Source organism: Pagrus major, chromosome 18 (assembly GCF_040436345.1).
Source record: "Pagrus major chromosome 18, Pma_NU_1.0".
NCBI classification, from domain to species: domain Eukaryota; kingdom Metazoa; phylum Chordata; class Actinopteri; order Spariformes; family Sparidae; genus Pagrus; species Pagrus major.
In genome coordinates this window covers 10,911,070-10,928,299 of record NC_133232.1, presented here as the reverse complement: position 1 = coordinate 10,928,299, position 17,230 = coordinate 10,911,070, and the positions used below count along the sequence as shown (strand labels likewise).

Sequence of the window (17,230 nt, the reverse complement as noted above, 5' to 3'; positions counted from 1 at the left end):
ATTCAGCATTTGCTGTATACCTGAGTGAGATATAAATGTTTCTCATATTTTTACCTGGTTTTTAAACTCTATGCCCTGGTCTGTAAGCAGTCTCTGAGGTGCACCAAATTTGTATACAAAATCAAGAATACACTTGGTCACCTCCACTGCAGACTTACTCTTCAGAAGGTAGGCCTCTGCCCACTTTGTGAATTAATCAACCATTACACAAATGTATTGATTACCATCCTCTGTAACAGTCAGCCTCATCAGATCCATCCCCACAAGCTCAAATGGCTCTGAAACCTGAAAACAGCATAGGATAATTAGACATCTGAACAAGGAGTAGTTGGTAGGTAAGCACATTTTGCTGCATGTGAGAGGCAGTTGCACAAGTAACCTCACTTGTATTGGCTTGTACTGTGTCTTTTTCTTCAGACTTGCCCGCTTGGCCTGGCAGTCTGGACACTGGGCAACCTGAAGCCAAAAAAATATTCAAATAAATGTGGCTCATAGGCCTTTGGTTTTAAAAAGATCTGACTGTTTAATTCAATCCAATGTATTATTGCTTCAATTTGAAAGATTGTTTTGTTAAGTAGGCCTTAATGTCAAAAACTCAAGGTAAATTTGAGTGAGCCGACTGACTTACCCACTTACGGATGTCAGCCTCCATTCCAGGCCAGTAATAGCGGCTGATTATGGCATGATGGGTTTTTTCGACGCCGCAGCGGGAGCCCAGTGGACTGCAGTGCATCTCCTTGAAAACCAGGTCTGCCTCTGTGGCTGAGGTGACCACTTTGGCCAAGTGCTCCATCTTGTCCTGTCTCCTTCTACATATGTAGTACAGACCATCATCTGGACAAGAACAAGTCCTCAGTCTTTATACAACAGAACAAATGTACTTATTGTAAATGATGGTAGATCAATTCAATACTTACCCTTGAGCACATAAGTTGAGGCTCTTCTTTTTATACTATACCTCTGGTGTTTGGTGAGGCCCTCGGGCAGGATATTGTGGGTTTTCAAATCCAGGATTTCTTTGTAAATCTTTGAGTCCATGACTTGTCTATTGTATTTTTCTTTTTCAATTACTAATCTCCCTACTTCCAACACCGATGCCATCTCTGCACAGCCTTATATATGTTCCCTCCTATTGTTTTCTAACGAGTTGATGAGAAGAGGCTTTGACTAATGCACCCAGACTGCACCTGGGCCTATTTTGGGGACAAACAAAGCCATACTAATACCCATGTGTTTTTGATGGGTTTCTCAGCAATCACATATGGATAAAATAATTGGGTGTTCATACTTCTGGTCATAGATTGTATGTTTTTAGGAAATGATAATCTTCAATCTTGTTTTACAAATGAGGATTTTATATCCTCTTCCTTTGTTGGACATTTTGAGCTTGGCCTCCTTATTTATGGGCTTTCTTGGTAGTGATCTTCTATATAGAAGACAAAAAAAATGCTTGAATGATGGAAAATAACTGGGGCTATCTTAGATTTTGAGCAGATAAAGAGGAGGACAATTTTCATTGATTTTGGTATTGACCAGTTGTTGCATCCTTTGGGCAGCACATGGCACCCTGATACTGTTGTCATTCCCACACATTTACAGTGGCCTATAACATGATCTTACAGACACTAACATGTATTGATTATATTTTTTGGGAAGCACCCAACCCCAGCACATCCCCACTTTGTCTATTTATTCTATTTACATGGACTTTCTTAACTACCTCAGTACCAACTTGCACCTTATGTAAATACTGCCTATATCTCTTTTTATTCTATTCATAGCTTTATATTTCTCTATTTTAGCGGGGCTATGTTAACTGGCGACCATGAGCCGAATGCGTCAGTGGTCGCCGTAGCCACAGCAGATGTTGAAAACGGGAAGAGAAGACGTAGCTGTCCGCGGATATGCCTCTGTGTTCAGATTGTCTCTGTGCAAAACATACCCGATCCGTGGTGGGCTCCTGTTTGAGTAAACATGTCTAACCCTCAGTCGCTGTATCAATGTTGTTGGTTGTCACGGAAGACGTTGTAAACAGGAAAAGGGAGAGTTGCTCTTCCTGTGAATGTTAATCTCTAATAAATCTTCATTAAATACACTCACTCGTCTTCGCTTCCTATTTGAGTAAACATGCATCACACAGAAGAACTATGGAACCCTTTTAAACGAAAAAAGACAAAAGAAGGAAAAAAAAATACGGGACTCAAACTCACATTGATTGAGGGAAAATAAAGGTCTCTAAGTAATTAGCACACCACGCCAACGAAGCCACACAGGTGACTGGCGGTACAGCCTATTTCACTCTTCACAGCACACACAGAGCCACCTTTTGGACACAAGGTGGCCAGATCAACTTGTGAAATATGGATTTATGTCAACATCTTGATTTTTGGTCATTTGAAGTTTTGTTTGATTTTAAATAAGTCTTGGCTTTCAGAATTTAAAACTCTTATCAGCAGATTCAGACAATGAACATATTTCTGAAGCCAGTAAAGGCATGATGACAAAAGCTAGCAGCAGTTTATCAAGTGCACTCTGGTCCTACTCAGAACTCTCCCTCCCTCGTGCTCTGTCTCCCTGAGTGTAGTAACTCACACTGGAGTCATGGTATCTCAGGAAGAACGGTTTTTACTTCACTTAACTGGAGGAAGGCAGGTAGGGTTCACAACAACACACATCATATTAGTATGACCCCGAACATCAACAACTCTCACTTCCTCTATGTGTGTATTGTGGTTCTCTCCACCAACTGCGCCACCTTGTGGCCTTCTCATTACTACACTGAGTTTATGAATGAAATGCTAAGTGTTATATTAACAAAGCAGACAAGCATAGGCGTGTGTTTGGTTCCTTCAAATAGGAGTAAGGCAGTGGACACTGAGCTGTTTGTTTAGGGTGTGGATGGTATTTTTTTTTTTTTTATGTTTAAGCCTAGATGTAAATACAAATGTACAGATCATTGGTTTGAAAAGGCAACAGTACCTGCCTTGAAATGTGTCCTTCAAGGTTCCATACTTCCATATAGCTGACAAATTTGAGTGAAAAATGTATTGTTTTGTAATTACAGCACTTGTTATTGTTGACGATTGCACTAGGAAGTCTCTTTTCAACTGCCTTTTTTGATGGTCATTGCCCTATAAAAAATAAAATTAAAAAAAAACTTTCAGTGGTGTTGACCAATGAGCTCTGCTGTTGCTTATGGCCCTGTAGACTTATTTGCAACAACTCTCACTTCCTCTATGTGTGTATTGTGGTTCTCTCCACCAACTGCGCCACCTTGTGGCCTTCTCATTACTACATCTCTCCCCCCTTAAGCAGGTTCTATGCATCCAACAGAAACATGAAACATTACAACACTTTTTTTTTCTTTTACAACAGGTGTCAACAACACTCTCAGCTAATCCTCTAGTTCAACTGAAAGTCTTTAAGGTGACTGGGCAACTTAACTTCCCGTTTTGACTTTCTCCTCATTGGACTCGCATTTATCATAGTCTCTGTTTCAGTCTCTGATTTTCCTGCAGCCTCTGCAGCTGCTGACTCCTCCACCTTATCACTGCTGAGAACAACATCCTCCACCTCCAGCAATGTCCCGTCATCTGTTGTGGTGTGACTTTGCTGCATTGTCTCAGTCTGATGTCTCTCTGTGATTTTCTCTGATGTCTGTTGATGCATCAGAATCTGGTCCACATGTCTCCTGACTACACTCCCATCACCCAGCATCACCTTATATGACACAGGTCCTGTCACAGACTCTATGACTCCCAGGATCCACTTGGGGCCAAAACTGAAGTTCCGGGTCAGCACTGAGTCTCCCACTTTGAACCAGCGTGCCTTTGCTTTGGTGTCATGATCTCTGGCTTGTCGTTCTTGTTTCTTCAGCACTTTCCTGTTCAGATCCGGATGGATCAGATCCAGTGTGCAACGCAGCTTCCTCCCTAGAAGTAGTTCTGCTGGTGATAGACCTGTTGTAGTCTGAGGGGTTACTCTGTAGCCAAATAACACTCTGGCCACCTTTTCTGTCAGTGTGCCTTCCTTACATTTTTTCATCATTCTTTTAAATGTCTGTACACCTCTCTCTGCTAACCCATTACTGGAGGCATGGTAGGGTGCAGAGGTCACCTGGCGAATACCATTTTTTTTCAAAAAGTCCTTGAACTCCCTGCTTACAAAACAAGTACCATTATCCGACACCAACAACTCAGGCAGTCCATGGTTGCTGAAACTGGTGCGCAGGCACTCAATGGTTGTAGCTGAAGTAGCAGAGTTCACCGGATACACATCCATCCACTTGGAATGTGCATCCACGAGCACAAAAAACATCTTTCCCATGAATGGTCCCGCATAATCCACATGGATACGGCTCCAGGGCTTGTCGGGCCAGTCCCACAGGTGTAAAGGGGCTGGGGCTGGAACATTTTGGTGCTCTTGACATATTGTGCAGGCTTTGACAGTATCCTCCACTTCTTTGTCCAGCTTTGGCCACCACACATAACTCCTGGCAAGCGCTTTCATTCTGGACATCCCTGGGTGGCATTGATGAAGCTGTCTCAAAACACTGGCTTGGCCTGGCTGTGGCACCACCACTCTCGCCCCCACAATACACAACCGTTTTGGATACTGAGTTCATGTTTCCTCACTGTGTAAGGTGCAAACTCACTTCCTTTTAGTTCTGAGGGCCAGCCTCTGTGCACCATCTCCCTCACTCGTGAGAGCACTGAATCCTCATCAGTCCATACTTTCACTTTGTCTGCAGTAACTAGAGTGATGTCAGAGCTCTCAATCATGAGAACCCTCTCTTCCAGTCCCTCTTGGTCGGATTTCTCTGATAAGGGCAGGCGGCTCAGGGCGTCTGCATTGTTGTGATACTTTCCTTCTTTATACACTATTGTGTATTCATAGGCTCTCAAGGTGATGGCCCACCTCTGTATCCTTGGAGATGCCATTTGTGGCACTGCTCGCATCTCACTGAAAAGTGACAGCAACGGCTTGTGATCTGTCACTATGCTGAATTTCCGTCCATAAATGTACTTGTGGAAGTGTTTTATTCCAAATATGACTGCCAGTCCTTCCTTGTCCAGTTGTGAATAGTTTTTTTCTGCTGCATTTAGTGTTTGTGATGTGAATCCTATTGGTCTTTCAGTTCCATCTGCCATATGATGTGACAAAACTGCACCTACTCCGTACGGTGATGCATCACATGATAACACAATGTCCTTCTCTGGGTCATAATGCACCAGCACCTCCACTGACTGCATCATCTCTTTTGACTTCTCAAATGCAGCCTTCTGTTCCTTTCCCCACTGCCACGTTGTGTCCTTTTGTAGCAGTTTGTGCACTGGGGCAAGAAGAGTGGACAGACTTGGCAAAAACTTGTTATAATAGTTTAACAGTCCAAGATAAGCCTTCAGCTCTGTCACGTTTGAAGGTGTAGGTGCCTCCTTGATTGCTTGCACCTTTTCATTGACTGGGTGTAGTCCAGTTGCATCCACCTTGTGACCTAGAAACATCACTTCCTCACACATAAATGAACACTTGCTCCTCCTGAGCCTGAGACCGGCATCCCTTATCTTGTTAGCCTCAAAAAAATGTTGGAGAATCTCACAATATTCCTCCCATGTCTGAGTCCGGTTATCAAACGGAGCAGTACTTCTGACCATAGCCACCGCCATTTTTACCCTGTTAGCTTCTTTTTCCATTGCAGCCACTTAGCAGTCCAACTTACGCATTTGTGCGCTTTCCCACGAGGCAATACGCTGAAAACTTTATCCTCGTCGCCATTTATGTAGTAACTCACATTGGAGTCATGGTATCTCAGGAAGAACGTTTTTTACTTCACTTAACTGGAGGAAGGCAGGTAGGGTACACAACAACACACATCATATTAGTATGACCCCGAACATCAACAACTCTCACTTCCTCTATGTGTGTATTGTGGTTCTCTCCACCAACTGCGCCACCTTGTGGCCTTCTCATTACTACACTGAGTTTATGAATGAAATGCTAAGTGTTATATTAACAAAGCAGACAAGCATAGGCGTGTGTTTGGGTCCTTCAAATAGGAGTAAGGCAGTGGACACTGAGCTGTTTGTTTAGGGTGTGGATGGTATTTTTTTTTTTTTTTATGTTTAAGCCTAGATGTAAATACAAATGTACAGATCATTGGTTTGAAAAGGCAACAGTACCTGCCTTGAAATGTGTCCTTCAAGGTTCCATACTTCCATATAGCTGACAAATTTGAGTGAAAAATGTATTGTTTTGTAATTACAGCACTTGTTATTGTTGACGATTGCACTAGGAAGTCTCTTTTCAACTGCCTTTTTTGATGGTCATTGCCCTATAAAAAATAAAATAAAAAAAACTTTCAGCGGTGTTGACCAATGAGCTCTGCTGTTGCTTATGGCCCTGTAGACTTATTTGTTCTGAGCTTGGTTAATTTAGGCTTGTGGCAGTGGTAATATAACTTGTAACTGCTATCCTGTCTCTCTTTCTGCCCTTCTGGTGCCAGCAGACACCTGGAAAGGGCGTAGGGCGTACTTTGCAAACACTTTGCATTTCAACAGTGGCGGCTCCTGACAAACTTCTCAGGGGGGGCAACTGTTCTGATGATGACTAAGGTGACCTGTTCAATGGGAAAATTAATAGGCAGCAAGACAATTGCCACATCTTGTTATTTTCTGGTCAACTTACATAGCAATACCAAATGTAACGGCTACAGGGAAAAATTACATCCAGGAGTGTTCAACAAAAGAAATTATCTTGGCTCTACAAATGATGATCAACATACTGTGAATCAGTTTACCTTCAAATATCTTTGAACATGGATGGATATGCTTGCTTTACCATTAATTACAAAGGGGACTACATATAAGTCAAAAACATTAAAAGTATTTATTTACAGTTCTTTAAAGTAGTTTTTTAATTACAATACATGTAATATTTTGTATGTTAATGGAGTGGACAAAATATTAGGAACACCAGTCAATATAATGCACTCTATTACTCCACAATCACCCACTATGACCTCAGTGATAAATAAAGTAGAATTATCACCTTATTGACATCAACAAAAACTGAAAATGTATAAATGACATTAATGTAGATTTTATAGCAGAGCTGTTGTTTTGGATTGTATTAAGTTACACGTGTACCTAATAAAGTGGCCAGTGAGTGTATTTCTTTATGACAAGGTTCAGTATTGAGAAGGATTGAACAACATTATTTTATCTTACCTTATTGCCTGCACACTGCTTGTGAAGCTCTGGAGGGCACGCTTGATGAAGACTGCATCAATGTCCTTCTGCAGCTGCTGGTACAGCATGTCAACGTAAGGCATGATCTGATGAAACAGCTGCAGAAAAAACTCGAAGTCCTCATCCTGCAGCATCCTCAGGAAGCCAGATGCCTCCCTCACTGTGGTGCTGTCAAATGAACCCGATGTCCTGATGGATTCAAAACACTGCATGAGGTCATCAAGGTTCTCATGCACAGTGTTGACGATCCTGCTGTTGAAGTTCCATCTTGTGGATGAAGCTCTTGGCAGCCTTCTTTCAACAATCTGGTCAAGTATGCTGGTGTGTTTTGGTGACCGGGTAAAAAAAGTGTCAGATCGACTCAGATGTTGCATCCATAACAGGCAGAAACTCAAAGAAACACTCCTGCACCGCATGGTTTGAGTCGATGTATCTCAACACAAGCACCAGCTGCGTCTGTGTTGACACGTTGGTGGTCTCATTCGCTTGGATGGCAACAAATTTAGCTAACTTTACCTCCTCCGTGATATGTCCCCTGATGACCGCTAGATGCTTTCCAGGAGCTCATTCTGCACAGTCTTTGACGTGCCCTTGAAAACTGTGGCAGTTTTCAGGTGCTCCTCAAACGCCTCATCCAGCGATGCCACCAAGTCAACCAAGTCACGAAAAACGCCTGGGTTGTTAGAGCCCTCACTTTCATCTTTGCCTTGCAAAGCTAACTCAAACACTCCACAAAACTTGACACAGTCGATGAGGTGGGCTAGGATGTGTCAATAGCAGCCATGCGGTCCGCATGGCTGCTATTGGTCAATTTTTCCATCCATTCCCCTCGCTCACTCTCCTGCTCCTGGTCACGCCTCGTCCCGACCCACTTCCACATTTGCAAGAGGTTTGTTTGGCCCTGAGCAGTTCAGGTATGGAGGGAAAGCTGAGCGACAGCAAGCGGCCTCTGCTTGCCCCACCGGCAAAGGCTGAAAGAAAGCGAAAGTCTGTCACTGAAAAGACAGAGACAAAGTGGAGATGCGACATAATGAGGGCTCAAACCCAAATAAACATTGGTTCATTGTTTGACAGTGGCAAAAGCTCCATGAAGATATGGACCTGAAAAGCGATGCTGATACAGCAGAGTTTCTGTTGAGCAGGTAATCTTTCGTCTTTATTATGGATGTTGTGACACAGATAACTTTCATGCCGATGCTGGCTTATGACTGTGAAAGCTGCTGTTAGTTTTTTTCTGTGTTATTAGACGGCGTCGAAAAGATTTCTGTCTCTCCAATATTGTCAACACTTGTTTACTTGTTCGACGGACACGTTAGCCTCTATGTTAGCATTGTAAGCTAAAATTGCTATCATGTTTACACCAAATCAGCTTATTTATTTGCTCATGGCAGCTAAATGAAGCAACAAGTAAGATGAATGAATGGATTAATGAAACCCCTCCACTTCGCGTTGGGGTTTCATTCATCCTGTCCGGATTTATTTCTCCATAACAACCTCTTGCCCGGTCAGTACTCAACTGTTTTGCTAACCCTCCTCCCGGTCTTGTCCATTTGTTTTCAATGAAGCCTTTGCTAAATCAATATGATGGATTATCATATGCGTTACGATGTGTGTATTTGTGTGTCTTATCTGTCATAAACAAGAGATTACGGTTTACGGGGCACGTTTTTGTCGCGGTCGTGGTGCTACTCAGACAACAGCTGGGACACAGCTGGGTCCGAGGCTCATGCAGGTTTAGTTTTCAGCTACAATGTGGAAGCGATCGTTATGATTAAAGCTAACGGCAGCATCTGTTAGTCTCTTGGCCCTCAATAACTTTTAGAAGTGGCTAACTTAGCTGTTGATAAATAGTAACTTATTACCTAGCTGTAACGTGTAACATAGATGTAACATGCTAATGACGTTGCGCTAGCTTGGCTGTGGAGCTTAGCTGTGGACATTGTAATGACTTACAAGATTTACGTTAGTTTCAACGTGCATTGTAATAACTTTACCTGTGAATCCGACATCGTTACTCCGCATTCAAAGCTGGCACCGTATTTGGTTTCTGCCGGCTGGCTTGTTGCTCTTGGTGCTTGTTGCGGGAGGGGGTGTGTCGTGGGAAGCTCCAAGGGAGGACGATATGAGCTCGGAGGGGAGGGATTAAGGAGCACAGAGGGGAGCACACGACTCCAAATGAATGATAATTTTGTTCTGTAATTTCTAAACGTGTAAATGCTAGCCCATTTTCACTCCCAATACATCAAATAAAGTAGCCTGATTAGTGGCCTTACGCTTCTAGGGTTGCCTGTCACTTATTGAAATGCCCCTCCAGTGCAGTAGAATAAAGAGCTAGAAAAGTCTGAGTCGGGTGGTTGGATAGGTCATACACAGAATTTTCCCACCGTAGACAAGAGTTTGCGTCCTGTTTGTGACCAAAAGTAAAGACAAATTTGTTTTTAAATGATGTTACGTAAGTAAGTTAATGTACATAAATGACTTAACTTACACCTATGTTACATGAGTTACGAGACTGAATTAAGTTATTTTAACCCAAAGTGTGATCTTTTCCTAAACCTAACCAAGTAGCTTTGGAGTCTAAACCAAACCAAACTGCGACTGCTTGACAACATTAATTAATGACAATATGTGAACTGTTTGTATGCAAACTTCATTTTGAAAGTCTAACTGAACATTGCGTATTACGTATTATTGCTAACTTTACCGCGGAGCCTTTTACGTGCAAAACTGACACTAGAGGGATAGGTAGAGCATCATAGTTTGAAGCTTGAGGCCACTGACTAAGCTGTATTTGACGAGTTTAGAGTGAGAAGTATCGGTGAATATGCAACTTCTTACTAACAAGTTCACCAAATCAACTTAAATGGTGATGCTATGTCAGTGTTTGTGTTCACAACTTGTTTCTGTTCCACAAGTGGCCAAAAAATCTGTTATTGCAGGTTTAAATTTAGTTTTGCTTAAATCTAGTTTAACAAAAACTGTAAATGACCTTAAGCATAATCCAAGGTTTTAAATGGATATGGCAATGATAATTTACAGTATTATTATCGAGTTTAAGAACTGACCAATCAGAAACAACTACTGGATTGAACATATGAATGACAAAGAAATTGTAGTGTATGGTTGCAATTTGTGATTTTTTTTTTGTAAATGGACGTACCAGACTGCATGGCAAAATGTCCAACATAGTTGCATAGAAGATTAATCAGGAGATTTAAGACAGGGAGGGAGTGGGTTGTACAAGCACTTTGAAGCTGTTTGTCACTGTTAAACAGAATAAATTAACATCTGTTATGGAGAGCTGCAAAACATAAAAAAAAAACCCCATGCAGTTGTTGGTTGTGAAAACTTCTCTCCCTCTTCTCCAGGCTCCATCTATCTCTTCAAAGGTGACTCCTACTGGAAGTTCATGTTTCCAGGCTCCTCACTGCAGAACGGATACCCACGATCCTCTGCTGCAGACTGGCTGGACTGCACTGACTCCTCCTCATCCTCACCTGTGGTGGACGACCTCTCCTTGTCTCTGTCTAGAGGAAGACAGGAGCTCAGGGAGAGATGGAGGGAGGATAGGGAGGAGGAGGAAGCAGCAGGAAAGATGAGGGACATTGGGAGGTACAGATATGTAAATTCACATAAAGACATACAGGACAGAGGTTCACACATCTGGACACAATGCACTTGCAAAAATAAAGCCCTTTGTAGTCGAACATCCTATATTTCTACCTTGCTGCTGAATATATGGACACTGTTGGCTTTTTAAACCTAGTCAAGACAACAGAGAAGAGCAACTTATCAACAAACACTCACCATGAGATCAGGAGAACCATACCACACTACCAAAAATTGACAATAATTGCTTTTACATTTCTGATGGTGTATGGCTTAACTGAAATGGATCTAATGTGTTAATTGATAAGCTTTGGACATGCTGGTAAGTTTATTTTTAACTTTGGACAGAGCCAAGCTGGCTGTTTCCTGGCTTCCTGGTTAACCACATCCTGATTTCAGGACTGATTTAGCATTGCAAAATGGATCAAGAGGTCCTGGCTGCAGACCTCCACTGTGAGGTCGCTACCGCCGCAGGCTCCACTCTCAGGCCGCCTCCACTGTCAGGACAGGAAATGCACGGGATACATTTCAAAATAAAATCGCGAATGCACTTCCGGTTGAATCGTTTTCCTCACAAATGCATTAATTAGTAAACAATATGACGTAAAATCTATTAATTCCTTGCCTATAGTATAAATCGTTATATCGTATTTATATAGTAAACTTTTTTGTTTGTCGTTTTTGGTCTGTGTTTTCCTTTTATGTTGCGCATGAGCCCCAACGTGGGCATTTTGATTTATTCTGTCCAAATCTAAGACAAAAAGCCAGACTAATATACACTGCACTGCGTAATTTTACAACTTAGTCATTACGAAAAACAAACGGTGGGTGATATGACTCGGGGCTCAATAGTCTATTTGTAGCCTACTACAAAGCTGAGGATCTTGAAAAGAGAAGGTCAAATAGTTGATAAATGAAAACAATGGAGGGCAGGAATAAAATTGCTCAGTGCACAAATTGTCTTTTAAGTTATTACTCATATTCATAAGCCAACATCTCATAAGATGTCATTGGCCTATCCATTTTATTGTGCACTATACAGTACTTAACTGACTTTTTATCATTTAACTTTGACTTTATTGCACTGATCTTTTTCTATATATTTTTTCAATTTTTTTTCCTGTTGTATTATTCTGTATTTTTATTCTTTACCACCATAAATTTCATGTTTGGTTCTATGTCTATGCTAATTATGTTCTTGTTCTGCTGGAACACCCAAGTAGCTACCACTAAATACCACCCTTACTCTTGATATCTACAGTATAATCCAAGTGAATTATTAAGTGATCAATGAGACAAACAAAAAACACACCAAGTCACAACATGAATAAATGTTCTGTAGCCCTTTATTCTTTATTCTAATACAAACTCACTCATCTGTGTGACATTCACAACAGGCCAAATAATTTCTTCTGTCCATTATTTCTTCGCAGAATTTCCACATGTCCTCAGTATTGTAAAACGTGAACTTGAAGGGCTCCAGGATTGTTTCCTTTTCATGCTCATCCACCTCTTCTTTCCACACCCTCCCATATTGCAGAGCAGCCTCAGCCTGTTTCTCCTCCCCCAAGCACAGAACATCAGGCAGGTCCACTTTGGCAGACAACAGTTGTCTGTTGGCCTCAACCAGCTCTGCTGCATGTCTGCAATCGTGAAGAATGCGATCTTCAACCGAGTCCTATGGAAAAGACAGAAAGAAAGATGTCTGTACCATAGCTGCTGCACCAACAGTATCTGAGCAATAGATTCTGTGAAAAAGCTTACCCCTTCCACTGGTGTGTCCACATCGGCAGGTCTGACTGAGACCTCAGCCTGCTGCTCTTCTTCCTGAAAATACAAAGATAAGCAAAATGATCAGTTGTAATATTCAAAACACAAGCTCCAAAAAGAAGAAAAAGAAAAGATCCCATCAGTCAGTCTGGAGGTCAGAGGGCCCTTCTCTTCTCAGACGTCACTCTAAATGTGTACTTCCTTCCTCAGTATGAAAAATAAAAGTACTGATGGTGCAGAAGCTACTTCTCAGTAATTTCAGTTACTATTTGTTTTGTTTATATACTGTAGTATACAACAGAGGTGGAAAAATAAAAAAGTAAAAATGTGCCATGTAGTCCTGCCACATTTTGATTCCACTAGTGCACTTAAACAGGTGATATCACTAATTAGCTAGTCGACCTCTGGCAAAACATCATGGTGTGTTGCATCCTGTTGGCAGCTTGGCTGTCTCACATATCACGTCTGTGAGTTCAGAAAGACACGTTTTCAACTTTGTGACGATGCCCAGCTGATGCAAGGAGAGTTTACAAAAATGTTTTATAACGTTACATACAAACAAATGCGAACAGTTACTTTAGGTTATGCACTATACAGTTAATAATCCCTGATAACTTACGGTGTTGATGCTAACCGCCATTAGTGAAAGTTAACTTTGACGTTATCTAACTAATTTGCATCATTAATGACTTCTATAACGTTATTATTTTACGGCACCTATATTGACGAAGAACACAAGAAACCATGCATTTACTTTCTGTGGATAATAAAAATCAGCAACTCACCGCTACTCGGAACACATGCTCACTCGCTGGTCTCTCTCGAATGAAAATACAGGTGAAATCCAGATTTAAATGTCGTCACTTCCCGTCCTGACAGTGGAGCCTGCACCGGAAGCGACTTCACAGTGGAGGCCTGCAGCCAGGTGCCTCTCAAATGGATGCAGCAGAAACAGGAATGTATCCATCATTTCACAAACTCTTCTTTCTTACAAAAACCTGACGCCTACATTACCCACAATTGGGCTGTCAAGAAATTAGAATTTTACTACACAATTATCATCGTCATTTCGGTCTTAGCGCGGTAGCAGCATTAAGGAGTGTTATCGCCACCTACAATAACGAAGCGTGAATTGAAAGAAATGTAAATGATTTAGGAGTTGCTGTATTATTTACCTATCTGTAAATATGTGTGAACATCCCTGAAGCATTTGCACTGTTTCTGTTTCTCTCCTGCTTCTTAGCAGGTTGCTGCATGCCAGCGGAAGGTAAACCTACAGTTGTGTCAGTGTGCATGCGTAGCTAGCTAATTCAATGTAGTGAGTAGGCAGAGGGGACAGCATTAACTTCATGGAAATATTCCCATTATTTTTAATTTTGGTGCAAAAAGGACAACAACAACATCATGGTGAATGCATGTTTACGTTTACGGGTTGATTAGTTTTTTTAAAATATCATATTGTTTTCATTGAAACAGCTGTGCCTAATACTGTATGCCCCTGCCAAGTTCGCTGTCAGATTGTTAGCAAAATAAAGCTCTAAATATTATATTGCGTCTGTCATTCCTATAGTTGGTAATGTCCTGCAGGCCTCTCCAAACTGGCGCAGGATCATTGGCTGAGAAGCTGTTTGTTATCTCGTCTTAGCTACCCTGATCTCCTTTGTCAGTGAGTTTCCGGCCTGCTTATACAGGTCCCAGTCCAAACTAATGTAGGCCTCCTCCTTGGCCTGACGCATTTGCCTGAGTTTAGGGGTGAACCAGGGTTTATTGTTGTTGTATGTGTGGAAGGTCTCGGTTTGCACACACGTATCCTCACAAAAAGTGATGTAATATTGTCACAGTGTCAGTGAGTTCATTAAGGTCTGAGGCTGCAAATTCAAAAACACTCTAATCAGTGCAGTCAAAGCAGGCCTATGACTCCAGTTTTGACTTGTCCGTCCATTTCCTCACTGTCCTCACTACAGGCTCAGAAGTTTTTAATTTCTGCCTGTAGGTCGGGATGAGATGGAGCAGACAGTGCTCAGAGAGTCCGAAAGCTGCACGGGGAACAGAGCGATAAGCTGTATAGCAATGGTCCAATGTGTTGTTGTCCCTGGTGGGACACTTTATATGCTGTCTGTATTTTGGTAGTTTGTGGGTAAGATTTGCTCTGTTAAAAACAATGATGAGCAGGGAGTCTGGGTGTTTTTTCTCCATGTCTGTTATATGGTCAGCCAGGTGTTGTAACGCCTCCATTACACTGGCTTGAGGTGGGATGTGCACACCATCCAGAACAAATGAGGAGAACTAAATGGTTTACAATTCATGGATAGAGTCTCTAAGTGAGGGCTGCACAACTTCTTCAACACTGTGACATCTGTACACCAACCTTCGTTTATGTAGAAGCAGGTACTGCCTAGAAATCATTGGAACTCAAGACTGCCATAATATACATTTTCTTTGTTCTCTGAATGTTTACGCTGACACTCTAATCAGAATGAAAAAATACATAAAAATACCCAAAATCTCTATTAACCTCTTAAAAACCTGGATTTTCATGACTCACAAAGTCAAAACACTCTATACACTCTGTTCTATAATATAATGGGAAGAACGCATGAAGCTGAAGGTGTACTAAACCTGAATCCAGATAGACCTATTGAGCTTAGGGATCCACACTGCAGCACTGCAGATACTTTAGCACACAGAAACAGTCTTAGTTAAGATCCATTGTCATTGTAAAGCCATTTCGGCCTTAATGAAGCAATTTCCTTCAAAATGTGTGCGCTCTGAGTCATTAGGTCAGAAGCATTTTCAGATATTGCTCTTCCTATTGAATTTAAGTATTTTTCACACTGTGGATCATATATAAAGACAACCAGACTGGGAAAGGTTTAAAGAAATGTATTGACAAATGGTCAGGTAATAGTGCAGGTGGAATAGCTGGCAGGGGCTGAGTGCAGGGAGGCTTCATGAACAGAGGGGTTACTTGATGTCGAGCTCAGGTGAGTGCTGGACAGGTGGGTTGCTGGCTTGGTGGCTGTGCTTTGGCACTTCCCGCTGAGGTACAGAGTGGAGCTCGGGTAGGCAGGCTCGGAGAGCTGGCGGGGTGGACTGAGACGAGTGGCAGTGCATAAGTTGGAGGCTGGTAGCTTGTGAGGCTGGAGCTTGAGGAAGATGTCCACACTGGAGAACACAAAGACTCCAAATCATGACAGTTTTATCTCTAGTGTCAATGTTCTTGTCCACCTCGGTTGTGTTCCACAGGAGTGGTTGAAATGCTTCGTCAAAGCATATTGTAGGTGTAACAGGCCCTGCTATGCTGGGCGTGTAAACAGATAATTTACCTGTAAAACAGGAGAAATAATAAAGCAGAGGAATCTTGCTGCCGTTCGTCTGGTCGGTCTTGCCAGAATTTATTGAATAATCACATTGTCAAATGCATTATTTTCCTTATTGTCTTACTCATTCACTTCAAACCAAAATCTCTCATTGGTTATCATTTCTACACATTCACCAAAATGTAACATATTCCATAAAACAAAACCAGTAAAGGCACATTTATTCCTAAACAGATGGGGAAATGAATCCACATGCTATCTTTGTGGTGTAATCTGGATATACAGGTGTATGTCAGACACTGGAGGGGGCTCTAAGCTAAGGTTTACCTGAGCCGCAATGCATGTCGGGAGATTGTTGTATGTTTGACTAGCAACGAGTAAAGCACGTTAACTTAAGCTCTCTTGCAGTCACGTCTTTATTCACTGGCATATAAAGAACCCAACACGACAATCTTATTGATATAACAACACATTATAAAGGAATATAGACCTTTCATCACATATTAGTGCTGTACTCACTTTAGACAGACTGGCAGGATAGCGGCTTCACCTGGGGTGGAACATATCAAGGAGGAGACTTAGAGTTAAAAAAAACGTCTCACAGCCGCGGCACAGTGGAGGAGCGTTCATAGATAGGTCAAGGCCACGAAGTTGCGGCACGGTAGATAAGACATGAAGGGGAAGTCCAGGATACCAGCTGCAAAGGGACTTCAAAGCGTATGCCCAGTGAGGAGGCGGTCTTGACAGATGTTGGCATGGGTGGGCACATGTTCAGCCTCGTGCAGGGAAATACCCGAGTCAGCAAAATTTGATACATAGACAAAGGAAAGAGCAAGGATTGGACAAACCCCATCTTAGTGAATATAAGGAGGATATTTTGTATTGAGAATTTGGGTCTTTTCTCATGGGCTTTTGTCTGTGAGATCTCATGTTTTAATTGTCGACAATTAAACATTACTGCACTCAGCTTTTGAGGACTCCTGGAGATTATTTCCTTTTTATTGGTGACTTTTTGAAACTCTGAAAAACCTTTTTGAACAAACAAAAAATAAGAAATTCAGACACGACAATTGCATTGCTGTTTGCAATACAAATCAGCTGCCATAAGAACACAGACACAACCAGAGAATATTTTATTAGCAGTGCAGTCAGATATAGTTGAAATCCTCCATGCTGAAATCTCTGTCAGAAACTCTTTAACGCTGTTGTGATAACTCGTTTCACTGTAAGCTACTGATGAGGTAACAACCAATCACTGAAGACAGACAGCAGAGTGTCCCTCCC

General features: G+C 41.9%; 1 protein-coding gene and 1 long non-coding RNA gene across 2 annotated transcripts in view; one reads left to right on the top strand and one right to left on the bottom strand.

The window, feature by feature from the left end:
- Nucleotides 1–11,007, top strand: part of mmp17b (matrix metallopeptidase 17b) — a 37,105-nt gene extending 26,098 nt beyond the window's left edge. Inside the window, exon 10 of the mRNA XM_073486441.1 lies at nt 10,616–11,007. Coding sequence (XP_073342542.1) covers nt 10,616–11,007 — 392 coding nt within the window. The remainder of the gene's footprint in view (nt 1–10,615) is intronic.
- Nucleotides 11,008–12,184: 1,177 nt separating this feature from the next.
- On the bottom strand, nt 12,185–13,450 carry LOC141012763 (uncharacterized). Its single transcript, XR_012180407.1, has 3 exons — nt 13,412–13,450; nt 12,621–12,683; nt 12,185–12,534 (listed from the first exon to the last, which is right to left on the bottom strand). It is a non-coding gene; the product is annotated as an uncharacterized lncRNA (long non-coding RNA).
- Nucleotides 13,451–17,230: the final 3,780 nt, after the last annotated feature.